The sequence below is a fragment of the Pyrgilauda ruficollis genome, unplaced genomic scaffold (assembly GCF_017590135.1).
Source record: "Pyrgilauda ruficollis isolate IOZ18807 unplaced genomic scaffold, ASM1759013v1 scaffold28, whole genome shotgun sequence".
Taxonomy (NCBI): Eukaryota; Metazoa; Chordata; class Aves; order Passeriformes; family Passeridae; genus Pyrgilauda; species Pyrgilauda ruficollis.
Window position 1 is genome coordinate 10,082,350 of NW_024524155.1, and position 27,432 is coordinate 10,109,781.

Sequence of the window (27,432 nt, forward strand, 5' to 3'; positions counted from 1 at the left end):
TCAGCTCTTCCTGAATGCACAGAGCATGGCCTGTAGGGATGGGAAGACTTAAGGAGGAGCTGTTCCTGCCCTGTTCCAGGTGTGAGTAGGAAAGGTCACACTGAGATGCTTTGAGATATGTAGGTGAACCTGTGCAAGTCCAAGGCTTCCCTGACCAACTTTTCCAGCAGAGAAGCCTGGATCTTAAATTTTAGCCAGAAGTTAGTTTTCAGTAAGTGTAAGGTAAATGCCAGCATCTTGGGGTACTTAGAATGCAGCTCTAGTAAAGGGTAGTTCCAGAGATTAGGAAATTAGCCTTTAGTGTTGGGACCTTTACATCCCTTGCAATTAGTTTTACTCTTTGCCACAGGAGAGCTATCTTGGCTGGTACCTTGAACAGAGGGAAACACTGCAGGCACCTCAAATACACCTGTATAGTTTGAGTTGAGGTTAGAGCTAAATCTAAGAGGCTAAGAGGCTTTTGTCTTTATTCCAGTGCAAAAGGAACAGCTGATCTGAGTCACAGACAATGTGAAGGATCCTGGCATCATTGAATAAAAACCCTAAATATGATTTATCTTAGTTTCTCTAAGCCAACAGCATCTTACCTAAGCTGTCACATGCTTCTGAAGTGGATCCAAATCTTATATGCCCTCCTAAGTCCACCCTTAGTAATCTCAGTAAAATATTAATTTTCAATGCTGCTGCCATGCAAAAAGCTGAAAGTACCAGTGAAGTGTATCGATTTTTAAAAGTGAGAATTAAGTCTCAAGGGAGTCTGGCTGTCTTGGAGGGTTGTGTAATGCACTGATGAGCCTGACAGCCATTGCTGTCTCCAGAAGAGAATGGTGGCTCATGGCTCATGAAGAATGTTCCTCACTTATGGCACACTCTCGGGGTACAAGCCTTGACCTGTAGAGTTTTCTGGGCATTCATCTCAAAGGGAGCAGGCACTTGAAAATCATTGCAATTCTGGGCTAAACACCTTCAGGTCCTGATACTTAGATATTTTGTTTGTTTTAGAGGGTGTTCTGTTGCTGAAAAGCTCTCTTTAAGTGCCTTAATAGAGATGGATAGCAATTTAAGAACTGTACAAAGGAAAATATATTTTCATCGAGAGAATTGATTTACAATTTTTGAGATCGAAAATGTATTTCAAATTCAATGATTGCTTCTCTTCCTTAGTATGTCTGAGCAACATTAACATAGCTCAGAAAAAAATGCAGAGTGATCCCCAAAGTGTCTGAAAATCCCATCTTTTTCTGCTCTGAATACTGCAGAAGCTTCTCAGAACAACTTTTTAATTAAAACAACAAAATGTGCTACTCACCACAGAACTGAAGTGGCCTCCTCTTTGCCTTTTAAATGGGAATTATGATTTCAGCTCCTTCATCACCACTTCCACTAAGCAAGAATCAAAAGCAATCAAGTCTGAAAGACCATAGGAATCTAAGATTAATACAATCAGCCTGCCTGTAGGGAGTCATCTTCTTTTTTTGGTATAAAAATAGCAAATAATAATGCCAAGTAGGTTCTTTTTATTTTATTTTATTTTTAAAATTTTTATTGCCACTTGCTTCACACCATTAAATGCTTGGAAGAAAGATACAGTAACTGCAGCTATTATGGTTAAACTTTAGATGAATGTACTTGCCAGAATATAAATGAAATCCTATATCACTTTGCTCATTTTGTTTTGTTTTCCCCATCCTAAATGAAATTACAGAGAATTAAATTTTTGAAGCATGACCATTGCACAGAGAATTATTCAGCTAAGATCTGGCCACCTGCAAGAGGTTCTCTCCTCCCTCCCCTTAAGCTTGTTATTTATTGTCTCTGTTACTAATTAGGTTTCCTGACTTAAACTTAGTTTGCAGATGATGGATTTTAAAGAATATTGTAAGGGATGGGACATCAAGGTCAATATTTGAAATTGGCAGAGAAGTAGCCTTCAGAGGGCTCGTGCTCTGTGATAGCCCAGGACAGGGAGAGGCTGTGAGCTGAGTGGACAGTCTTGTTAGTGGCTTTTGTTGTTTGAGGTTTTTTAGGGGTTTTCTGGGGGTTTTTGGTGGGGTTTTTTGGGCTTTTTTTTTTCACCCTTAAATCACAGCATGCTGCAAATAACACTCTGGTAGTGACACCACAGTTCTGAAAGTTAAAAGCCTTACTCATTAAAAGCAGCACCTGGTATGTGAAGGGCTTCCCCAGGCATCTGGGAAACGCTTCCAGGGTGGAAAAACAATATATTTTCTTGCAATCTAAAGGTAGCACAAGGAGCACAAGGGAGAGGGAAGCACTATAAGCACTTTAGATAAACATTGACTGCTTTAGTGCTGGCTGAGAATTTAGAAAGGAGCTTTGCAGGGCTGAATAGAGAAGAGCCATAATTGGATCCATGGCTAATTCTGCAGCAGTGAGGTGCAGTAGCAGCTAATCTTTCATATGCATAAAATGGAAAATTTATACACTTCAGTCCAGTTCTGGTGCTAGATCTACTTTAAATATCTATTTTCACCGCCATTAGACCTAATGACTTCATTACAGTCTCTTGCAAAGTAAGGCACTGCTTGGAGCAAAGGGAGTGATTGGGGTATGATCCTCCACTGGTTTCATGGTTCAGGGCACCTCTCAGGAGCAGAGTTTCACCATTTGGGCTCTGGGGGCTAGGAATCATAAGAGGAGTATTCTCTGAGAATGAGCCCAGGGTGAAAGAGCAAAAATTAATTTAGACTACATGTATTTTTGGTGGAGTCTCTCTTTCCTAGAGATCGGAGCTGTTTGCTCAGACAGACCAGACAGTTTCCTTCCCTGACTGATGTGGTGGTGCCAGAATTTATCTTCTTTGACTTCTACAGTACTTTTCCTTTTGATGTGACAAACTGAGGCTCTGACTTGTGATCAGCCCAGAACTGCTCAGGCCGTTGGACTAGATGATCATTGTAGGTCCCTTCCAACAGAAATAATGCATTTTATATGTATTGGATTCTATTCTATTTTATTCTACTCTGTTCTAGATCCAGGGTGCCATGTCCAGGGCTGGGAATCTGTGACGATTGTTTCTGGAGGCGTTTTTCCAGCATCAGCTGCCATCACAAAGACACACAAACTCTTGGCTGCATCTTCAAAGGCTTCTGTAAGACCTCTTCCTATGAAATGCACGTGGCTGGGACTCGACCTGGAGAATCTTCCTTAAGAAATCTAAGTTGTAATAGTTATGACTCATTCATATACGAAGCTATAGCCAGGGCAACAATCTGAAACACACTTGGAATCACCATTCAGCTGGTTTACAGAATATTCCAGTAACTCATGCAGTACTGACAGAACAACCCAGGTATTTCAGGGGGTTTTGCTCCATACTTGCTTGTGATATCTTGGTATTTATCTATGCAAAGTCTCTGTTTTTCACACTGAGATTAAGTGGACGGAATCACTCATTTCAATCACTCTTCCATTAGTAATAATCCAGCTCTCCCCAGCAGGTTGATTAGGAACCCTGGCTAAGACAACAGTAGGATCTGCTGTGACAGGAGAGACTGACTGCTGAAACACTGCTGTCCACGGAGGCAGTTCATTTGGGAAATGTCAGCAGAGGGTGAGGTGGAAAGGATGTGTTTGAGAGCTTAGAAGCTAATGATGGGACACGCTTCTTGCTACAAGAGAAAGCAGAGGACTTAGAGCAATTGTTGCTGTTTTTATTCTAAGTCACTGCTTTTTATTGGATTAGCCAAGCTAAAATCCCCTCTAAATTAATGCTCAGGAACAAAACATTTATAATAAAAAAAATAATATTTACGTAATTAAATTTGTTTGTCCTCAAATTATCTGATCTCCTTTGCTGTCACAGAGAGGATATTTTAAAATGTGCATACCTTGATACTACATTCCATTCCAGCATATACAGCTTTAAGTTGTCTCTGAAGTACTGAAACAACCATTTTATGCTTTTGTGAGGCAAACTAAATGAGGGACTTGTATAAATCTACTCTGTAATAAACAAATAGGGAAAAAATGGTTTCATCTGTGGTATTCATTGAGATACAGTGATTACCGATGACTCTAGTAATTGTCAGCAGCCAAACGACCTTCATGGGAATGCCCTGGGGTAGGACATGGAGAAGAGAGGTTTGACTTCCATCTTGGTCCCAGACTAGCACCAGTCTTAGACAAAACATCCGTGTCTCAACTCCTTTGTCATACTGCAAGGGAGGTGAGACTGGCCTCCCTCAGAGCAATTTTATGAAAATGAGATTCTTATTTGTGAAGCCCTCTGAGAACTGTCAAAGGAACTTGCCCACCCCCTTGTCTTTGTGTCAAGATCTGTGCACAAAAGATGGTTCAAAAGGAATTTGAAGACCCCAAGAGGTGGAGATCTGAGGTAGCTATGGGGTCTCAATGGGTCAGTAGAGGAAATTCCATATGGACCAGTAAGGAAAACAAATAAAGCCAAACTAAGCATCTGTTTGGCAGTTTTTAGTAGATTCCAGTACTTTTAGAGAAGATAGTACCCAGTCAAAAAGCAGATAAACTTTTTCTGGATGTGATACCTGACTTTGAGGGCATATCAAATTAAATGAAAAAGTAGATTAGCTCACATATCACAAGGGGCAGAAGGTATTTAATTTATTGAACCTCTACAGGTTGCATCACATTTTGAAGTTTAAAACTGAACTTATAGTCTAAATTCAATCTCACTGTACTTCATGCCAAAAAGACTGATTACAGCCTAAGAAGGGCAGTTTGATATGCTTTCATAACAATATTTTGTTAGTGTTAATAGGCAGCCAAATGCCAAACAGAAGATTAATTGAAGCAACAGTCAGGGAAGAGCTGAAGTTTGGCTGGGAAGTCCTTAATGAGCAAAACACAAATTGTGCATCACTGTCAGTGATAAAGACTCATAAACATTTCTGGGTTGCCATATTTCTTCCTCTTATGAAGAAAAGAGGTGTTCTTAAATTTAAGCAAAGGGGAAAACTGGGAAAGAAAGGTCTTAGTAATAAAAAGGAAGAAAGAGGAAGCATGACAGACTGTGGGAATAGTTTGCATTTTCTCTAGAGAGACAGTTTTCAGTGTTCTGAGCATCTGATGCCTTCAGTGTTTTGCATTACTGAAGCTCTGCATCCTGAGCTACCAGTGGTCATTCATTACATGGCACATGTCTGATCCCTTCAGGGTAATTTGTATGCCTGAAGAAGCTCCTTGGTATGTGTAGGACACCAGCCTGGGATGCAGGAGAGGAACATTAGGTTGCTGCTTCTGCACAAGGGAGTTGTAGCCCATCTTCCTCCTGAGGGGTAGGGTGTGCAGTCCCTCTCATGGGGGACTGATTGGGAAAATTCTGCTAAAAATCCAAACTTCTTCACTCCTTCAAAGGTTTGAAATGCAGTTACCAACCACCCCAAAAGACAAAAAAGATGGAACTTTGCAAATACCAGACGAAAATCCAGTGCTATTGTTCAGCAGTCATCAGCAGTGATAACAGCTTTGGGTCGGGCAATGGAGTGAGTTCAAAGCATGAGGGATGGCAGAATCCAGCCCTTGGAGGCAATCCAGTCTGCATTTTTTTCTCCAGATATGTAAGAACATTGGGGGTTTTTTGGGAAAAAATATTGCTGTTTAGAAATGTAGATGTTTTAATTTCCTTACTTTTGATGAGGTGTTTTAGTTAAGGTTAAGGCTTATATAAAATTCTGACCATGCAGAAAACATTTTCTCCTCAGATCCCATTTCTACTCAATTTTGCTCAGCAGAACAACTTCAGGCCTTGCATGGCAGAGGAGTAACACCTATTAAGCTTCAGTGGCAGGAAGTGATTAGCTTAGCAGAGATGTCACAGGGCACCTTGCTTGCAGGCACATGTGTAGAGTAACAATTCAGAGACAATCAGGTAAAGTCCAAAACAGGCAACTTCTTGATCAGTGAAAGAACCCACTCAGAAAATTAAATTGCTAAAAGTCAAGCTTGGTCGTTCATCTTCTATAGAGCATGATGGAGTAGGAAAAGCAATAGAAAACAAGATCTCTGGCCTCTGAAGGGCTGCTCCCTGCTCTGCAGGATTTCCTGCTAAGTGCCCTCTGTGCCAGCTCTTGCAGGTGTGTGAGTCTGTTGGAACAATTTAATTACCCATCCCAGAAACAGTGGTGGGGATGCTGTGCACTTCACCTAGGGGAAGCCCTGGGCTGGGTGGAAGCACTTTCCTCCCCTGATCCTGACCCCATGCAATGCACCCACTTTTCCTGTCGTGACCAGAAGAAGTTCCAAGCTTTTAATCTCAGAAAGTTCTGGGTGGGAGGAAAGGAGCAGAAATGTACTGAAGAGACAGCAAAGCCTTTTGAGGTCTGGCATGGTGATGGAGGGGACACAGTGGCACTCAAGCAGTCTGCTGGCCTGCCTGCTCCCCAGCTTGCCCTCCCTCTTTCTGGGATGAGGGTGTGTGGCTCTGGTGCTCAGTGTAGGCTGACCTTGCTTGCCTGCTTGCTGCACTGGGAGTGTGGTGTGGAACAGCCATCCTGAAGGACAGCTGCTTGTTTCCTTAGTGTCACAGAAAGTCAGCGTCCATTGGCTTTGGTGGTGGCTGTACGGGATGGAGAAGAGGGATGATGGATTTGCTCTCCAAATATATGAATATTTATACAAAATATGGGCACATGGATGAGGTATCGCAAGGGAATAGAGTCATAAGGTCCTGCTACAAATGTGTACCTATTTGTACTCTGGCATCAAAATAGTATTGCAAGGGAATAGAGTCAGGGTACATAAGGTCCTGCTACAAATGTGTACCTATTTGTACTCTGGCATCAAAATGGGGTGTTACTTTCAGTGATTTTTCACTCAATGCCAGCTAAGGTGCCTCTGTACACTGCTGCACCCAGAGTACAGGCGTGTCTTCACTCTCTAACTTAATGTTTTTCAACACACAGGACCCTTGGGAGCCCATGGAATACTTTTTGGGAAGCTGTGAAAGCTGATGAAAACAAGCAAGCTTGTATATACCTGCAGCAATCCTTGTGTTTGATGTTTCTAGAGGAGGCTTTCAGGACTGACTGGCTGCCACCTCCTTTGGGTTGTATGTTGGATGCCTGCTGGGGGTCTGCCTTTGTTCATTGTGTCCATGTTTTATGAGAAGAACATGACAGAATAGGGGTTTACACAACAGTAAATGTCTCCCTGCTTTAAAAAAAATAAATTAAAATTTCAAAGGGAAAGTTCTTCTGGACTGAAACCAGTTGTTAAGGGAGGAATAAAGGAAGTTGTTTACAAAGTGTGGGTCACTGGTTGACAAGAGAAGAGAAAATAGTATTTATATAATAGGTCACATAGGTCACACTGTTCAAATTTCAGATTGTGACTGTTTAGAGGAAAATTTTATCAGCAAACTGTTTGCAGAAGGATATCCAGATACTGGGGTTTGTTTGGATAAGAAATAATAAGAGATCTTCTTGCATGAAGAATTAACGATCCTAAATGAAGAAACAATGTCAAGTCAGGACATCAGCTGCTCAACTAATTAGCTTAATGGATTTGGCTCTCTCTAGAGAAGAAGTGGTTCTGCATCATTTTTCCTCGTGGTTTTTTGCTTGTTTGTCTTGCTGTTGTTCAGTTCTTTTTAATTCCACATTTGAGCAGTGTTAATTTTAATCTGATTTTTCTGATTCTGTGTTGTCCCAGTACCTCAAAACTTCTGTAGAACATTTTTATATGCAACAAAAAACCAAGCCCTGCTGACATTAGACCATAAGACACAGTTTGAGTTTTATGCCTGTTTGGGCAGTGGAAGCCTAAGAGGTTTTGCCAGTTTTGTTGGATATATTCACATTTTGACCTTTCTTTGCTATGAAATTGATAAATATAGCAAAATTTGTTTTCACATCTTCAGGGTAGATAATTTTCTGATTGAAGTGCTTCTCTGAGGCATGTTCTTTTTTGTTTTATGAAGTTTCTCCCCCAGCTAGAAAGAAAAATAGAAACCTTCCTGTCCTATCTGGTTTGGACAAGCAAATCAAGAAGGGACACAGATGTTTAGAGTGGTTACAAGAAAATGCCAGCATATATGTTCACTTTATGTTTAGGAGAGTAAGGAAAAGATACACAGACTTTGAACTGCATCATCCATTGAAAAAGAAGTGCTTTTCTTCCAAAAGGAAAAAAGCAGCAAGAAGAGGCAGTAATTTCCACCACAGACGGTGACTGAATAAGGCAAGTAGTCAGGTGATGTCAGAAGAGCAAAACAAGAATCAAGCAGTGAAACACAGCAGATGAGCAGATGAGAAGAGGAGGGCAGTACATCTAGTGCTGCAGTGTGGAGATCCCCTATTTACAGAACATTAATCAGGCAGTGATTGATTTTTAAGGAAAGGCTGGGTACTGTGGATAAAGGAGCATTACTATAATAATGCAGATAAACTGGCGCCCTGGAACCTGTCTGGAGAAGTGTTCTGTGTTTGCCTAAATAATGGAGATAAGGTAATGAAAAGCTCTGGGATGCTGGAAGCATCCTTGGGCTGCAGGCAGAGGGCACAGGGCTGTGCAGGAGCAACCACAGCCACATGGACAGGGAGAGGGAACAGGGCAGATGCAGGCTCAGAACAGCACCACTTTTTCTTTCCTGACAGTTTGGTGAAAGGAGAAAAAAGTATCTTTGCTTTCAGTAGAACTGAAGATTCTTTGCTCCAGTGGGAGGTGACCTTTTACAAGGTGAAGATAGCAGCTCATTTCTATGAACGGAGCAGATTTGTGGCAGTTGCTCTGTTTTGAATGAAGTAGCACAATTCTATGGGAGGGAAGATTGAAGCATGAAATATTAGTGGGGCACGATGTGCACTATTTCTGTTCTTCGCTGACAATCAGAAATTGATAAGTTACCCATAAGACAGTTCTTTCTTTCATTACCTTGGGGCTTTTTTATGAAGAAAAAAATTGCTATAAACCATCTATAAAGCATGTAAAGTGGGAAAAAAAAGTCACTCATGATAACAGAATCAACCAATAAAAAAATCAAAATATTGAACAAAAGTGAAAAAGGAAATGAAAAGAGAAGTAAATTTTGAAGTGTAGTTTCGGTTCTGCTGCCTCAATTATTTGAACTTAGTGACTGGAAATGGAATCAGACAAATGACTTTTTGCCAAGTTCATCCTTTCATGCAATGCCCACTGCCAGTAAAAGTAAGGTGCATGTTCCAATGGGAGCTAAGGGGCTCTGCCTGAGCAGTCACATTTGCCTTCAGGGAGGTGGCTGCTGCATATGGAAATAATTAGTGCCCTGGGGTACTGGAAAAAAAATAATTTCTTCTGACTCCAGCAGATACTCTTTGTGGGCCCTGCATCGATGTCTCCAAAATAGTTGTCTCAGTTTGCCTCAACTTTGAGTCTCTATTCACCGATGCTGGCTCAGGGAGCGAGCAGTCATACTCTGTGACCCACGAGGGCTAATGCAAAGTCAGCAGCAGATGGTTTGTCTGTCACCCCTTTCACCCACGTGGTCCAGGGAGAAACTAAGGCTTTGATGCTCCACAGATTTCACAGGATATCTAGAGCTAGGTCCCTCCCTTTCTCCAAAGCCTTAAAGTGCAAGCTAAATGCAGAAAACATTTATGCTTAAAACAAACAAACAAACAAACTGAGGTCCTCTATGATATGATATCCATGTAGGCAATGAGCAGAGAAGAACCAAAATGATGGTATGAGCTGCAGTGCTGTGTCTGGAGATGAACATCTGGGTACCTACAGTCCAGCAGATCTTTAATCATTGGCAGCCACGATCATCTTCTGGGCACTGCACTTTCTGCAACACCTTTGATAGTTACAATTCCTCTCTCTGATCTCATATCAAGGGTTTGCAGCCTCAGCTGGTGATCTATTTCATTCACACACATTATTTGCAGTCCATTGTCTTAATTCAGTTATAGTTGAAAATTAATACAGGTCAAAGCAAGATTTTATATAATGATTGTTTTCCAGACACACTCTGGAGACTGATGCATAATCTGACAAAGTATCCTGGAGCAGATCTCCAGGATACAGACCATGTATAGCCAAGTTGTTTGTGTAAGCAGGACACCAGTTAACAGGTTGGAAAAACAGTTGTGAAACAGCTATTTAAAAAAAAAACAAAACCTGTTCATGCTACAAATAGCATTGACAAGAACATTCCTGTAATAAAGGTGTATTTTCCTGGTGTAAATGTGCTTGAGAGTTTGAAATGTTTGGGAGAAGGTGGGTTGGTAGCTAGTGTATTTTAGATTTCCTTTTATTAAAAATTTTTTTTTTTACTTTTTTATTTCTGCTGATTAAATGCAAAGCAAGTCAAGGCAGAAAATCCCTGAAAACACAAAACCAAACTGAGTGCTGATTGTTTTTGAGCTTTCCTAAGCTGATGGAGTGTCATGTTGTTTTCAGCTGCTCGGTTCCCTTGGAGAAAGGGCACGTCTGTGCAGTGTGTGCTGAATTCAGGTGACACTGACAGACTGCAGCCATCAGAAGGGTCGAGTTGGCTTTTGGGGCAGCTCTGGTCATGTCTGCTGACAGCGTGTGACCAGCCAAGTCGGGCAGACGTGCAGCTCCGCGCCCTGAGGCGAGCCGGCTCGAAGGGCGTTCGCTTCCTCGCTCGCGCTTCCGAGCTCCTTCCCCTCGTACCAGAAACTGCTCAGAACAGGAGAAAAACTGATTTGAAGGGCGTGTCCTATGGCTGCTGCACTAACCTAAAAAAGAATAAGGATTGTTGGGAGAGTGGCTTCATGCTCTAGTATCTTTGCAACTTGCGTTTCCGTGTTCACTTAAACAATGAAGTATGGCCTTGCCAGTGAGCTGGGCTGACACCTTGGGCTCCTCTCCAGACCCAGTTTGGGTTTCTGTCTCCAAAGAGAATAGCTGAGTCTCCGAGCAGCCATGACCCCACAGCTGCTGGGAGAGCTTGTGCTGTGTGTGTTGTGGCTGCCTGGGAGTGAGGGGAAGCACCGTGGGCACTTTGGTTGTCCCCTGCAGCGGAAACCTCAGCAGATTGTGCAAGTGACCTCAAAGGAATTGTCTGCCCAAGAATTACTATTTTCAGAATAACATTCATCTAGGCAGGCTGAACTAAATTGTATCCATGTACACACACACACACACACACACACACACACACACGGTGTTTTCATCACATTTCCTAAATTGTATACTTTCTAAATTTGCATCAACACAATTTGTTTTGTATTAATTAATTGACTTTCCAGAATAAAGTTGCATTTTCTTTACAAAGTTATATGAATATGCCCAATTTTGGATGGACTGTTTTTGTGCTCTGGTTATAGATTACAATCGCCTGATTTTACATTATTTTCCACTAAGATGGGTAGTGGACATCATTGGACTGGATACCACCCAACCTGCCTAACTGCCTGAGTGCAGCAGCCTCTGCCCTCTCAGCATCAGTAAATTCAGATTCTGTGAGCCTTGTCCTATGTTACACAGTTGTCCCTGTGTGACCAAAAAGAATGGGGCTGTTCAGCTTCCCTCAGGCACAGGTACTTATTTCAGGGTAAGATGGGTTGCCATCCGGAATTGCTACCTTTCTCCATTGAAAACAAGGCTCTGGAGAGCTTAGAGATATTAAACACTACATTTTTCAGTTTGGTTAAAATTAGATGAGAGGAATCCTGTCTCAGGTGCTTAGGCTTCATAAGTCACAGGTGTTGAAAATAAACCTCTTCTCCCCTATAACAACTGACAGTGCGCTATTATTGATATTCCTCAAGGTACTGACAGCAGAAGTGGAACCAATTCAGATCACATGGTGCTGTGCAGAGAATCTGTGACCATGTTTAGACATAAGCCAGCACAGTAGAAATACCAAATGGGAATTCATCACAAGACTCATCTTGGCAAGTCAAAACTCTCTTAAGGGAGTGTTGAATTTAGAGCATCGTTCAAATTTATGATTGATTAGTTTCCTGTTTGTACACTAAATAACATTTCAGAAAATACTTCCCCCCCACCCCCCCCCAGAAATGATAAATTTTAATTTTAAATTTCCTTGGCTCCATCTGGTATCTTATCAACACAATTCCAACACATTACAATTACAAAATAAACTTCTGGTGCTTTTCCCCATGCCTATTACTATGGAGTAGTTCTACTGCTTTTAGTAGGGCCATTAAAGGTAACGTGACCTTGTGGACACCACACAGTCTGATGCTTGAGCTAATGAACTGCTTGTTAAATTTGCCTTTTTTCTTCTTCCTTGAATACAGCTTTGGATCTGAAAAATCATAACCTGAAACCAGTGAGTCTCTTAAATGCATCTGAAAACAGTTAGGAGACCTGAATTCATATTTCAGGTGATGAGTCAGAAGTTACTTCTAGGTTTTGTTTTAATATTTTCTTCCCCCACTATCATTCTTGGAAGCAACAGGACTGTTCTACAACTCCTGGACAAATGCAAAGGTCAGCTTAAAGCAGAGTGTTAGCATGGAAAATTTCAGCACAAACTGTTCACATCTTTGTAGGTTATAGGCACACTAAATGCTGGGTCTTCAAATAGAATGGCTCAAGGAAAATTACCACTGTATCTGGCATCCACATGTACTGTATGTATTTTTTGGGATTTTACCATCCAAACTTGTCCTGCACAATATGTAAAATGAAGGTGGGGTAGGTGTGATACATGCCTGGGAAGTTTTACAGGTGAGTTTTGTGCTCCAGAGATTTTCTGAGTGGCCATTTCAGGAGCACCAGAGGCATGTAGCTTGCCAGAAGACTTTTACTTGATGATTCCTGATGCTTTCATCACCTGCCTCTAAAAGTTACCAAGGGAATGACTTTGAACAATCCTGACCAGTGTCTGTCAAAGCTGTTTTGTCTGCCAGCTAGATGGTCAATAGGTGAGGGTGACCTGCTGTTTCCAGGGCAATTTCCTGGGGACGAGACAAATGGCATTTTTTCCCCTGGGTCCAGAGGTCACAAGAGACAATGCATTTAAAGTAAGCAAGGCTCTGAGACATCCTTGTTTGAAATTCCACCTGAAATTCTTGTGTTATTGCTATTATTATTATTATACCCAGTGTTTAACATCACTAAGCTATTGCCCAAGCAGCCAAGCAGCCAACACTCCATTTGTGGGCACAGAGCCATGCACCTTGTGTTATCCTGCAGGGGTTGGCTGCTGGTGGCCAGGGCGGGCAGGGTGGGCAGGGTTGTGATGCAGGGCAAGAGACTGTGCAATGCCTTGCTGTGCACGAAATAGGCACAGTGAGGAGCTTCCTGCTCTCCTGCTTCTCCCTAGCACCTGAGTGGGCCATGGGTGCAGACAGGACTTTCTTCTGCTGTGCAGGTTCAGTGCTGGGACCTTGGCGCAGGGTGATGAGTTCAGCTACCTCAGTGCGGCTGAGACTGGCAGGGGCACCCAGCTTTCAGTGGCAGCTGCTTATGAAAACGTTCCCATTTTGCTCCTCAATGCCTGCCTGCCTTTCAACTACCTCTGGAGAGGTGATCAGGAGCATTTATGTTTTAACCCCTTGTTAAAAGGAACACACAGGCTTTGAAATGTTCTGTTTTAAGCAAATGGCTGCAAATAAGGTGTGAAGCCCACAGCCAGGACATGCCCCTCACTCTGCCCTTTGCACTTCTCTCACCCTTGTGGTACCTCCTGCACAGCCTCCTCCTCTCCCCCCCTTTATTTTTTTAATTTTCCAGTAGGCATATCAATTAGATGAAAGCCTTTCCTTTTAAACATTGGGATTTTCACTCAGCCTGCTAAGGCTGTCAGGTCTTGTTTGCTGCTGAACAGTTCATGCTTTGGTGCTGGACAATGCATGAATGTTTAAATTGCCTGAAATGTCTAATTGAATTATCCTCAAATTACAAATCAAAATAGGGGAGGCTGTCTCTGGCTCACAGGCTCATTCACTGGGATGTGTCTGCCATGCTGCTGCTTTTCTTTGTATTTTCTTTTCTGCTTCCGACTAGGCCTGTGTTAAATGAAACTTAAATAGTGAAAGCATTTCTGTTTGCATGTGCAGGGGGAAGTGATGCCGAACGTAGAGGGAGATTTATTCACGTTTCGGCTCTGAGTTCACTTTGTGCTGCACAGAAATGAATTCACGAAATTCCTATCAATGCATAGGAAAGGAAAACAGCCAGCTGCTATTTGCAAAGAAACTTCCTTTCTCTTTCAGCCACAGTGGTATATCATATAAAATACCTTCAGACAGATATATATAAATACCATTTAACTATTTTTTTTATGAGAGGTCACAGATTAAGGAAACCAACTGCCATAAAAAAGATTTGATATATCTAGCCAGCACACGTGATAAAATCAGCTTCCTAAAGCTTTGCCATAATACAACAAGAGAGGAATTTAAACCCATAGGATTTTCTTCTCTAAGTTCTTAGGAAAGGTAGAGCTAGGTGTCCATGCGTCAGGTCTGCCCTGTCCTTCAGCCTCCCCAGCACCCCTGGAGGCTGATCAGGACTCTTCTCAGTGCAATAATGCTTCTTTCATGGACCTAATACTTTTTATAGAATTTTATAATACATGATAGAGGGGGATAAACTACCTACATCCAGCCTCAATCATTTTGTTACTGAACCTTAGCTTGCCCAATGACTGCCAGAAACAAGGGCTCAGAGTGGGTGCTGGTGCTGCACACTGTGTCCAGCACTGGCACCTCCCTCCTCTCCCCACAAAATATCCTTGAGGGACTGCACACTTCATCAAGGCACTGGTGCCTCCCCCTGTGGCTCCCAGGACATCCCACGTGCTCTGTGTTTGCTGCTCAGGTAAGGAGCCAGGACATCCCATGTGCCCTGTGTTTGCTGCTCAGGTAAGGAGCCAGGACATCCCATGTGCTCTGTGTTTGCTGCCCAGGTAAGGAGCCCGTGCCAGGGCTCACAGCACTGCCTGGATGCTCACACCCACACGGGCTGGGCTGGCAGGACACTCAGTCTAATCAGGAGAACTGCCAATCCCCATGGATATATCACACTGTGCCATGGTGCAAGACAGAAGCAGCAGGACAAGAGTTTAAATGTTGCAGTGAGTGCCTTTGTTTTAGCTAAACCAAAAGTAAAACAAGTTCAGAACATGCCAGCTATCTTGATACTAATATTAGTATTTTTTTCTGAATACTAAAAAACTTAGTTTCAGGCCACTTTCAAGGGCGACTTCTCTGTAAAGTCATAATTAGAGAACTGTTTCTGTGCTATAAATATGGTTGAAGACATTGCAATTATGAAAGAACCTTAAGAAAATGGCATAAATAAAATCTTTATTAATGGAAGATCAGCTCTGAAGGGATATTTTTGATAAGAAAGAAACTTATATTAATATAAAAAATGTTAACAATCTAGTAATTGAAGACTAATACATACTATAACATCAGTTGTCAGTTGCTTTTTGTTGTTTTCTTTTTTTAAAAACCCTTGATCATTTTGTGTGCAAAGATTATACCTGCATGAATCAAGCATGCCCAAATAAAAGCAACTTTCAGAAATGGAGAAAGTTCTGATTTGGAATTAATTGTACTGGGCATCTTTTAAAAAGATCTAAACCTTGGCAACATGTGCCCAGATGAAACCAGTGAAAAGCACTTCATGATTTTACATTACCAGAATCACAGAATCCCCATCTCTCTCATTATAATTTCTTGCTCCCTCTCCAAATGATATTAAACCCCAGTAATCTAATTTCTCTCTGGCTTTCATAAGACTGGTTCCCAGTGATGGGACGGTGAAGGAAGAGCACGTCAGGCAACATCAGGCTCCTCAGCACAGCGAAGTCGCTGCGCCTCATATTACTTAGCAAGGTTTTCAGCTGTACTCAAGACATAACCCTGGTTTCAGGTTTGGAGCTCTTTTACTGTGCTCTAGTCTTATCAGATTTGCACCCAGTCCTCCCACTGATTGTTGTGGCCACCTCATGTTATCTAAAGCAAGACAAGAGTTCAGCCAAACAGCAGTGAATTTGGGGCTGATAGGGTTAGTAGGACTTGAGGGACCACACGAGGGTGTGCCCTCCTCTCCAAAGTGACATCTTTCTTCCTCTGCAGACTGGAGGTAAGGATGTTGATCCAACAGTTTTGATGCCTGAAGCAGGGGTCAATGCCTTCCAGAGGCATTTTTTTTCTCAGTGGTCACCTAGAGATTTTAACATGAAAGTTTTCTTCTGCAAAACCTGTCTAATATTTAAACCTGACAGATACCATAGTCTGTGGCATAATGGCTATTGCTGTAATTCATTGAACTGACCCCCAACCGCTTTGCATCATAGAATCATAGAATGGTTTAGGTTGGACAAGGCCTCTGGGATCATCAAGTCCAACCACTTATCCAGCACCATCACATTCACCACTAAACCAAATCTCCAGGTGACACATCTGTGTCTTTTAAATAGGTCCAGGTATACTGACTCTACCACTTCCCTGGGCAGCTTCTTCCAGTGCTTGACAACCATTTAAAGGTAGAAGTTTTTCCTAATATCTGATCTAAAACTCCCCCTAGTTCAACATGAGGCCATCTCCTTTTGTCCTATCACTTGTTATCAGTAGAAACTGAAGTCCATCTTGCTAGAACCTCCTTGCAGGTAGATGTAGAGAGAGATGAAGTATTGCCTGAACCCCTCTTTCTCCAAACTAAACATTTCCAGCTCCTTCAGCTGCTCCTCATAAGACTTATGCTTTAGACCCTTCATGTTCCTATCATGCTAGATGATTATTGTTGCTCTGTCTTATTTAAGAATTTTTTCCAAACTAGGACATGAAATAATTCCTAAGGTACCAGCAAAAAACTGTTAGGGAATAATGTCTTGGGAACTAAAGACAACCAGAATGCTTCCCTATTTAAATAAAATGCTGCCCTCCCACAGCAGGTGTTAGCTGACCTCACACAGGTACCTGGCTGTCCCTGGGGAATATTTCAGCCTCCTCCTGTGGCTGGGGAAGAAGGAGCCCTGCTGTGAAGGAGGAGTGCAGGTTGTGGCAGGGTCTCACAGAGGCTGTGCTCTTCACCTCCACCTGGTAAAGGCACAGAACTGGGACGGGGAATCCCAGCCAAAGCACCCAGGTTTAGCTATGGTGTGTCAGCGTCCATCTCTTGAAGGACTGGTCCATAAAATGCTTTTGTTCTTGAGTGGAAAAGGAGGGTGAAAACCATCCAGGGAGTTAGAATATAAATTAACATTGTCTCTTGAATATTGTGAACATTATCTCTTGCACCAAAATAAATAAAGATATGTAGTATTATGTGAAAGATGAAGAAATCACTTTAAAACGAGTCTATGAAACTTCCAGCCTCTCAGCATGAGAGAAAGGGTTTAATGAGCCTTGGGAGGCTGCAGGAATGCATGATTGTAATCCCTTTGTTTATGCACCACCAGCAGTGCACATATTTGGGACAAGAACTGCAGGATTAGGTGAGACAGAACGAGCACCTGTCCAGAAACACGCACAAGCAGCAGCCTTGGGCTTCTCCAAAACCACAGCAGAAACTGCTCAAGCATGTCTGGTAAATTTGGGAACAAGAGAATTGCCTGAAGAGGCACTGCAGCCATTCCCCCATTCAATGCTCTCAGCTACATAATCAACAGGACACAGCTAAGTTTTTACAAGTACATTTTTATTTAAAATAAAAATTAATTATGGTGCCTTTTTAAAATAGGGTACTGCACAATCTGTATATGCAACACAGTTTTTGGTACAGAACATACTTATTGAGCAATATCCTTAAATACTAAATATACATTAATGGCTTGTTTGAGAAACATGACAACATTAAGTCTGATATTTTTTTTCTCTTTAGTCATTTAACCACTGATACAGATTTCCTATAAACAGTATTTGTTTTCATCTGTACATGTGGTACACAGTCAAGAAGGCAGATCTTAGAATATTTACATTCATGCATTGATTTAAACACACTATTTTGCAGTTTAAAATAATATATTTTTGTTTGTACAGGTGCAGGGAGTATTGTAAATACATATCTACCATAGGCCTGATTCGCCAATGCTTTGCAGCATCAATGGTCATGACCTGGTTGGAGCAGGGTGCCCACACTTTCTCCACGTGCTGCGACCATATTGCATGCAAGATTGGACAATCAGATCTCTGTATAGATATATATCAATATATTTATATATTATACTTTGTAGAACTTTCCCCTTTCTTTCTATGTCTGTTTTTGCAGCATCTGTCCAAGGCAGAAATGCTTCCCTGGGCACACCACTGTGTCAGGTGTGGGACAGGAAAGGCAGCAGGGCTGGGGCTTCAGCTCCACCTTCCTGTCTTGTGAGGAGCAAGGAAACTCAACACTTTGCAGCTCAGGCCCTTAAGGTGCATTCCCTGCTAGTGGTGATCCTTGAGAAGAGATTTGGGGCTGCTGCTCTCCCTCAGACTGAGAGCAGCAGTTTGCTGAGTTTGCCTGGTGGTGGTCAGAGCACAGCAAGCACCTTCTGTGTAGAAACTGGCCACCTTCACACCTGCTGCGGATCTGACTATTTTGTGAATGGAGCTAGGCAGGTCCTTTCTACCCCTGGTATTCTAGTAGCTAAAAAGGAACTCAAAATGCTTGTAAAGCTGAATTTTGAGTTGCCAGTTTCCCACATCCAGGATCACTGCTTAGCAAAATGCTTATGTATCTGGCCTACTCCTTTCCCTTTGCATTTAGTTATAGTACAATAAGGAAGCACAGAAGCCTCTCTTATATAAGCTTTACGAGTAGTTTGTAGAGTATTAAACACAACCTTAAACCCCATCAGCAAGCCTCAGAAATCACTCCTCAGTGACATCCCATGTCTAACCTCCCTTTTCTGAAGAGTTATGTCTGATTCCAGTATATTTTTCCTAGCGCCTTTCTCAAGATCACTTTGGTGCAATGTAGCAAACTGTACTTGGGCAGGAGTCTAAAGGCAAAGCTACCCCATGAAGATTTCCCACCTCTCCCCGCCACGCTGCGATGTGAGGGCTGAGAGCAAAGGGTAGCAGAAGAGCAGCTCTCAGCCTGTCTGCTGCTGCTTTTCTGTGACCAATGCATTACAAAAGCACATGAGGAATGCTTGCTCAAGAACTATTCTGGAAATTATGTGCCCGATACATTTATCAGCATGTTGCATATAATGATAGTGTGTATCCACCTAGCAAATAAGCTGCGTGTATTTCTCTCAAAACGCTGCCCCAGAGCTGGTACCTACTTTTACCGTGATTATACAGATGGGTAAACTGAGGCACAGAGAAGCAAAATTACTTGCTAGTAAACAGCAGATCAGTGGTAGAGTTGGAAATAGCTCCTAGGGTTATGTGCTGTGCCTTGCGATGCCTCTCCGCTCTCCAGGAAGTTTTTAATGTTTATGTTCTCCTGAAGAGTCTTCATGGGACCTGGGCTGGATTTGCTTGTGGATTGTGTCATGCATCTTCTCTAGTGAGGACATTTTACCACTGATATCACTGAAAATCAGACAGTTTAGTGACCATCTCTTTTTACTCTTTTTTGCAAAAACAGACATACTTTGATGGCCATAATGACCTACAAATCCTTTTTGTGATTTTGACCTTACAGAGCATGCCTTTAAAGCTGTATTAAGAAACAAACAAAATCAACAACCTTTAGGGAAAAGTGCTAATCCTGAGCCCATATTATGCTAAACTTATCTGCATTCATACTTTATACTCTCAGATAAACATGCAACCAGTCTCAAACTATGAAACATTTCCACATTTAGGCTGAAACAACTGGAGTAAAAAAAGAAAGGCAAACATAGGTAACTACACCAAAATAAATGTTATAGCTTAAAAATATTCTAGAAATATACTTGTAATATTTTCATTATCGTATTTAGGGGCTAAGTTCTTTAGGCAATCAACATTTGGGATACTAGATTCAAATTGTAAATTCTGCAATTTTAATCCCACTTTGGATCTAAGAATATATCACTGTGTCTTGCACAAGCACACAACATTATTGTGTCTGGGAATGATCATACTCGTGGGCAAAGAGTTACTTGCCTCCTTTAACTTTTGCAATTGCATTCACTTCCCAAGAAAGTCTAACTTTAAAAATAATTTTATGCAGTTAAACTTCTACATAGTGATGACAGACTAAAAAGCTAAATTAATAACTACATACATTTCTCAAGAGCAATATATAGCAGCATTTCATTTTATAATTGAAAAGGTACTTATATTTACATACACCCTATTGTTTGATAGGTAATAGAAAACTGCAGATGGGCCTGAGCTGAGACTGCTGATTTGAACATTCCAGAGCTTTTTGGGGGAAGATCTGCAGAACGTTGTCTTCCTCTACCATCACACCGAACTCTGCATCCCAGGAATAGATTACCCACAGGCCGGAATGCACTCAAAATCCAGGTCTGATTTCTGCAGTTCAGGCACATCCTTGTATAAAACTGAAAGTATTGGTGTGTTGCAGTACTGAGAGACAACACAGCTGGGGGCAGCCAGGTCCCAGAGCGAGACTGCATCGGTGCCTGGGAGTTACCCACAGATACGGAAACCGAGTGGTACCAAAGTTTTACGTCCAGACAAGATGCCAGGGTGTAAATTGGTCTTTGACTGCATCACTACTTTCAGCACAGAGGTAAATGGAGACATACACATGGAGATATGACACAAAGGAAAGTTTTCAGGAGGTAGGGAAAGACCAGCATCTCAACTAGTCTCATCACCTTTATCCTAAGGGCTACTTACTGAGTCTGACCTGAGATCCTACGTGAAATGAATTTGGGTAGATTCAGCTTTACTTCAAATAGTCTGCAATCTATGTCATGGAAAGTATAGTGAACTGTATGCTGAACTTGGCACCACTGTCAGCCTCAGCTCAGGAGAGGCAGAGACTGAGGTAATGCGGGCACAACCAGCTACCAGACCTTCAAAAGTGGTCCTACAAGCCAGACCTGCAATGTCCTCAGTGCATCAGTTCAGGAGACTCAACACTTTGAGGGAACAACACTAAGCAGTGAATGAAGAGAATTTCAAAGGGCTGCTAGTCCTTTCAACACAATCCTGCCCAAACACTCACACCAAGATGTAAACAGCATCTTCCCTGTAGGAGTTTCCCTGGGGAATCAGTGTGGTGCAAACACAGAGAGACATGGAATTTCACAAAGGAACATTTTTAAATATAATATAAAAGTGTGGTGCAAAAAAGGAGGCTGATTATGAAGCAATAATGTTTAAAGCACATCTTAATAACATCTCTTTCAATAGCAATGCTAATTGCTAAAATCTCACATTTTGATTTCTTCTGCCTGGAAACTTCAGCCATGAAAACTGCATAGTCACCGGACCACAGATAAATTTCTTGGGATAAGTCACAAGTTCAGGCCAGTTTTGCTTGATTGCTTAACAGAAACCTTTGTTCCCTTTTTAATAACAAAACAGTAAGAATGAAAAGAATGAAGCATCAGCATATGAAACTGCACAGGCTGGAGAAGCACATAGGTGACACCTCTCACAATTTAGAAGGTGACACCTCCCTCTGACCCATCTGTGATAAACTACTGCCACTCTGGCAGATCACCTTCTCCTCAAAATATCCTACTCCAGAAGCTTTTTGTGACACTCAATTCAAACACAAAAGTCGGGGAAGAGAGGAAGAAGAAAAAGAAGAAGCGGGAGGCATGGCAACATCGCTTTCATGGGATGCAGCATGCAGTGCTTATGCCTTTGTGAGGCCTTTTCTCTGGGCAGCCCAGGTGGGTGAGTTTATCCTCCCTTGGAGCAGCAGCAAGCCTGGAGAGCAGCCTGTTTTTCTCTTCTGGATCACTGATGCGTGCGCTGTTTCTGAAATGAAGTCCTTGGCCACAGAGCTCCCTCGGTTGCCTCATTTCACCCACCTTGCATACTCTGTGTGTGTGCTTTGAAAGTTTACCACCTCCTGCACTTGGCGGGGCTTCGGGGATTATACGACCGCATTGTTATCAACTGTTTTGTTGTTTTGGGAGGAGGTCATTGCATATTCCGACCGACTGGTTCCGTTCTCTTCTTTTCTCATTGGTTTCCTTGGGTGATCCCAGGTTCGGTGATGTACAGACAAGGAAGGGAGAGAAGAAAGAACAGAGATCAACATCTTCTTCGTAAATACAGATCGAAAGTGAGGACATATAAGGTATATAATAATACTGAACTTCTGTCTATTTTTCCCTTTCTGAACACAGGCCAAAGCAGCAGGTAATTTTGTCAAGCATCATAGTCCACCTGGAAGGTGACCTGTCTGATCCTAAGGTGTCATGATGTGCTTTTGGTGTCCCCATGCTAGTCTGTTAATGGATACAGGTGTCCCTGTTGCATGCGATGAAGGCTGCTGGAAGGAATGTCCTCCACTGCCACCTTCATCTCTGGAGCACAGGCTGGGATGCCGGGCTGGGTGCTGGGTTGGGCTCTGCCTTGGGGCAGTCATGATCTTTCTCCTCAAAGTGTCTTATCCTTCAAACAGGGATGATGACCAGTCATGTCCACCAAGGACCCAAGTCCCTCACCAGTCATCAGAACACCACCGTGTTCAGTCACTGGGAGTGAACTCACTGACCAGTGCAGATATGTACACCTGTGGTGACCACCCAGACAATCTCCACAGCCAGTGAAGAAAAACAGGCACTTTTAAACAAGATTCAGAACAGCTTAAAGTGGATACCCAAAAAATGTCAGATGCTTTGTGCCCAGGGCATTTGTGTTTCCCTGCACTGTCAGTAAAGGCAGGCTAGTCTGCTAGCCAGATAGAGGTGTCTATGTTCTAGGTGTCTGAGCTAGTGACTGAAACATGGTGCCTGCTGTGACCTTCCAGCACCACCACCTTCTTGTTTTGTTTAGTGGCCACTCCTACTGTTTGCTAACATAGTCCAGGATCATGTGTTAATTGTGAGAAAATTCAGGAAATTCTCAACAAGTGCAGAAATCTATCAAGCATCTGTACATCACAGAGCAGAATAATTTATTTAGGATTTTATAGTTACTCTGCAAAGGGAAACCTGAGCTTAAGTTCTGTAACAGACCATGTTCCATCTTGTAACTTCCCTTTTCAAAAGTGGCTTAACTTGATGGTTTAAACATAGCAGGAGGAAAAAAGCTTTGTGCTTTCCACACAGATATTTCAGACATGAGTGTCTTGAGTTTAAGGTGTTGCTGAGGGCAAAAAGAGGACCAGATACATGTATAACAACAGTCATTCTGTGCTATTGTTCTTGACAATGTTTAACAAAACAAACAGCAATTAATAAAAAATGGTTAATGATATTTAATTTCAGTATTAATGAAAGCTTTATGGACAGTGATTACAGGTAGGTAAATTTGTTTGCTTGTAATCTCAAATAAAATACTTCTGATTGTGATATTTTGTGCCTCTCTACCTGGTAAGAGTTAATATTAGTTATGATTCCAGCTATTAGAGAAGGAAATGGAAGGGGAGACTAAGAGTTAAGGAGGCTAAGGGGTTTGATAAACTGTTTTTCAGTGCTCAACATGTAGTGCCTGTCTGCATCTGAAACAAGGTCATGTGGGTCTTCTGTGACACTGAAAGCACACATCCACCATGCCACATCCCTGACAGGACGAACGGAGAATCTGACGGCAGTGCTTATTTTTTTTTCAGAGCAGGAAAAATGGTGTGGCTGTCTAAACATTTCTGCTGCTTTCAAAACTCCTTTTGTTTTTCTTTTCTCCCAGTTCAAAACCTATCAACAGCTAAAAAATGAAGACATTTTGGCCACTTTTACTAGCTCTTTTTCTCCTATTTACTCCTTCTTTCTTTGGTCTCCTATGTTTCTGCACCTCTCCAGTTCCATTTTCTTTCCCTGTCTAGACTTCCTCTTCTTTCTTTATGTTAAAAAATGTCTTTCTCTCATTTTTATCTACATTTTTTGCATTTTCTAGTAGTGATTTTAAGATGCACTGCTTCAGTTGTCCTGAAATTTGCACTTTCCCTCCCTAGGCTGGTGTCCCAGCACAGACCTGGGTGGATTGGAGGAGGCACCCAGATGGTGAGATCTCTCTGCAGACCCTGCTAGACAGGTTGCCAGGGATATCACACCACTTGCATGCAATGGAAGAGTATTTTTTCAGAGCCTGCAGACAGGGGAATGGAGATTTTATCAAGGTTCTGCTTCTGCCTTATCAATTGCTTAGGGTTAGTGCTAGCAAAACAGAGCACTTATTTTCCTGAGTCTCAATGAAAAGACTATTGTTAGATGCAAAAGTTAGGGCTTAGAGACTGCTCTGTTTAACTCCTTCTCTCAATTTGTTTTCAAATTCACAACAGGCAGGGATTTGGGGTCAGACTTGCCCCAGTTACACCATTTAAATCACTGGCTTGGCACACTGGTATGCACTTGTCACTGTGATTAAACTGGCCCATGTATTTAGATATACAAAGTCCTTTTGGCTTGTTGTGATTTTTCAAGGGCCCTCTTGCATTAGGCCATTGGCCTTCTGTGTGCCACTGGCTCTGTGCCACTAACTCTTTTTATTCCAATTTTTGTTCACTGTTGAGATCCAAGCATGCAAAGTTTCTTGCACACCTTTTATCCTATTTTCTACCTAATATGCCAAACTGTGCATGATCTTCCAAAGTGTAATACTCCAAGCCCCCTTTCAGATGATAAGTATGGACATGCATTTATGCATTTCCATTCCAGGGTTCCTCTTGATTGGTTAAAGGGATGTTTCAAATTAGTGAGGAAATTAGTAGGGAACTATTCATATCTGTGACATACTCACTTGGTGGCAGGCGAAACAGGCTTTTCACTAATAAGTGGTTTGCATTGTTTTACAGTATAATTTGCTATACATTGTTTAGCAAACAAATTGGGTCTTCATGCCAAACATCTGTGAATGAAACTCTGGCCATGCAACTCTGTACAGCTTAGCACACGCCTGAAATGATGCCTCAGAGTCCACAATGACCTCTCCACCATGCATGCATTAACTTGTGCGAGTCCTAAAATCAAGAAAGCATCAAACAGCTGTTTAACAGTGTATTTCACACATCAAGCTAAAATTTCAGATGAGGTTCTGATCACATTATACATCTTATTTATCAAAGAATTTCATACTGGCTTGTCACATTGGCTTGTACCAATCCTTTGCGGAGTCCTGGATAAAGGTCAATGCATATTCAAACACAATTTTTATGTTGTACATTTAAAAAATTTGTTAGAGGAAACATAGTTTTTGGCCCTTTATCATGTCTAGTCACAAAACTTAGTTTGTATATTTGGCAAAACTCTCCTTGCCAGCTTTGGCTACTGTGTAATTTGGCACAGACCTACTGTTTGTAAGGCAATTACGTGATAGAGTACTAGGAGAGGGCTTCTCCTCGTGTCCCATTTGTACACACTTCAGAAAATCTCTGATTGTGACTACTCAGACAAAATCAAGTAAAACCAGAGCAGACTGTTCATTTAATCATGACTTTATCACACCTCATTATAGGCTTAATAAAACTTTGAGAAGAATAAAATCACTTGGACATGGGAACTGAAGTTTTGTCCAGAACAGTAAGCTACCCGAGAGTTTAAAACTCCCATTGCAATATACATTTCATACACTTCCGGGTGCTTCATGCTTGAAAGGCATGAGAGTTTAGAATAAAACCTGATTTCATAAGACAATCTGAGTGTTGCAAACCTCTTTCTAACTAACTACCTCCATAGCAATGTCTCTGTTGAGTGCCAGTGCATCCAGTCCAGTATCTGGGAAGGCTGGGTTCCAAGGAAATCCAATTAAGCTAGGAAGGGGTGACCTTGGGCTGGCAGCAGAGACATGACAGGATCTCAAATTCACCTCCTTCTGGGGTTCCCATACCCGACTCAGCACTGCCAGGAGACACCTGTCTCCACTTGGGGATTTGCTGCCCTGGATTATTGTCTGGGGAAATACATATCCTATTTCTTCCAAAACAGGAATAGAGGATCATTCTTCTTTTCAGGTATCGTTAGAGGAGCAAAGATTGGTTTTTTGGTATACATTGTAGGAGAGGATTACCATTAGTCAGAAGTTCAAAGTAAAACTTCACTCTTTGCTGAGCAGTGGTACAAAACTGAAAATTGTAAAGGCCAACTGCAAAAATCTCTATTTATGTATATACATGAAAGATTGCACTGTATGGGTATCAGTATCAACTGACAGATTTTACTAAAGGTGAAAGCTATGAGGCATCTCCCGACTGTCTTTGCACAATTGTATCTGTGCCAATGTACAGGGTGCCCATGCCAAAAATCCCTTTGTGTTTTCAGTTCCTCTCAGGAAGGTGCCTTTAGTAGCACGTAAAGAGCTTGTCTCTCTCCAGATTGCTGTTTCACTCCTGAACAAAGTTCTCTGGGAAGCTCCATTTTGCAGCCCCATTTCTGGTGCTGGCATGTGCTGGGTTGAGTGCTAATCTCTGGGGCAAAGTGGCTGAAGGGAGAGGGCAAATCAGAGAGCTATTTCACTTACATGTGCAGTGATCTCAAAGCTCTTCTCCATAACCATAACCATCTAATTATTCTCTATTTCGTTAGCTATCAACACACAAAAGATAGCAACTTTCAATAAAATTGGGTCTCATACAACACACCCATTTGCTTCATAGGATTAGTCTGTCCTCAGGGGACATATAAATAGAAACACACAGAAATATCCAAGCTACCTATATACCCGTAGAGATCAAGCTGCAGTGGCATCTTTCTGGGTTACAAAAAGTTATCCAAGAATCAGGGTAGATATCTGTGTAGTTTATTTCCAATCAGCTTCATCTCCAGGGCTAGGATGCTAGCAGTACCTGTGGCAGCTCTGCTGAGAGCTCCAGGCTAGACTTCACTGCTGGAGCCCAGACATGATGATGTGTGGGCTACAGTCACACTTCAAATACATCCTTATTTAGCAGATAGGAATGGAAGAATACATTTTGTCATGTTATTCAACAGACCATCACTCTGCATAATCTGAATGTTTATAAGAACATAAAGAACATGAATGGAGGCTGTTTACAGCTCAGTACTGGGGGTGCCCATCAAACAACTGTTTGATTCATGCTGGCCTCAGTCATCAGAGGTGAATCACTTTCCATGAGAGCAAGTGGTGGGACAAGTCGCTTCCTATGACTGGTTTGTGAACAGGACTCCTGCTAGAGGAGTTCAGTGCATGGAAAACAGTTGCTTTCAGGGACACAGCTATTAAATTTGTGTGCAGCCACACACAACCAGCCTTGCTGGCCAGCCTGGTGCTATGGCTTAGACATACGGGGTTCATGTTGGAGGAGGACGCTTCTCTGGTGAAAATCTTCAGAATCATGGAAAGAGTCACATTCTGACCTGTCACTGTCTCAGAGACACATGAAAAAAAAATCAGACTGGATTTATTTTATTTGACAATGTAAAGACAGAAGTCAAAGAAGAAACCCTAATGATGAAAATTCTCTGGAACCTTAGTTTTTCTCTATCAAATTAGCTAATGGCCATATGTGACCATCTATCTGTCCAGAAAACAG

The 27,432-nt window shown here is 42.0% G+C and overlaps 1 protein-coding gene across 1 annotated transcript in view; it reads right to left on the minus strand.

Annotated features, from left to right (window-relative positions):
• Positions 1-21,873: 21,873 nt before the first annotated feature.
• Positions 21,874-27,432, minus strand: part of PRIMA1 (proline rich membrane anchor 1) — a 45,353-nt gene continuing 39,794 nt past the window's right edge. Inside the window, exon 4 of the mRNA XM_041472041.1 lies at positions 21,874-21,973. Coding sequence (XP_041327975.1) covers positions 21,874-21,973 — 100 coding nt within the window. The remainder of the gene's footprint in view (positions 21,974-27,432) is intronic.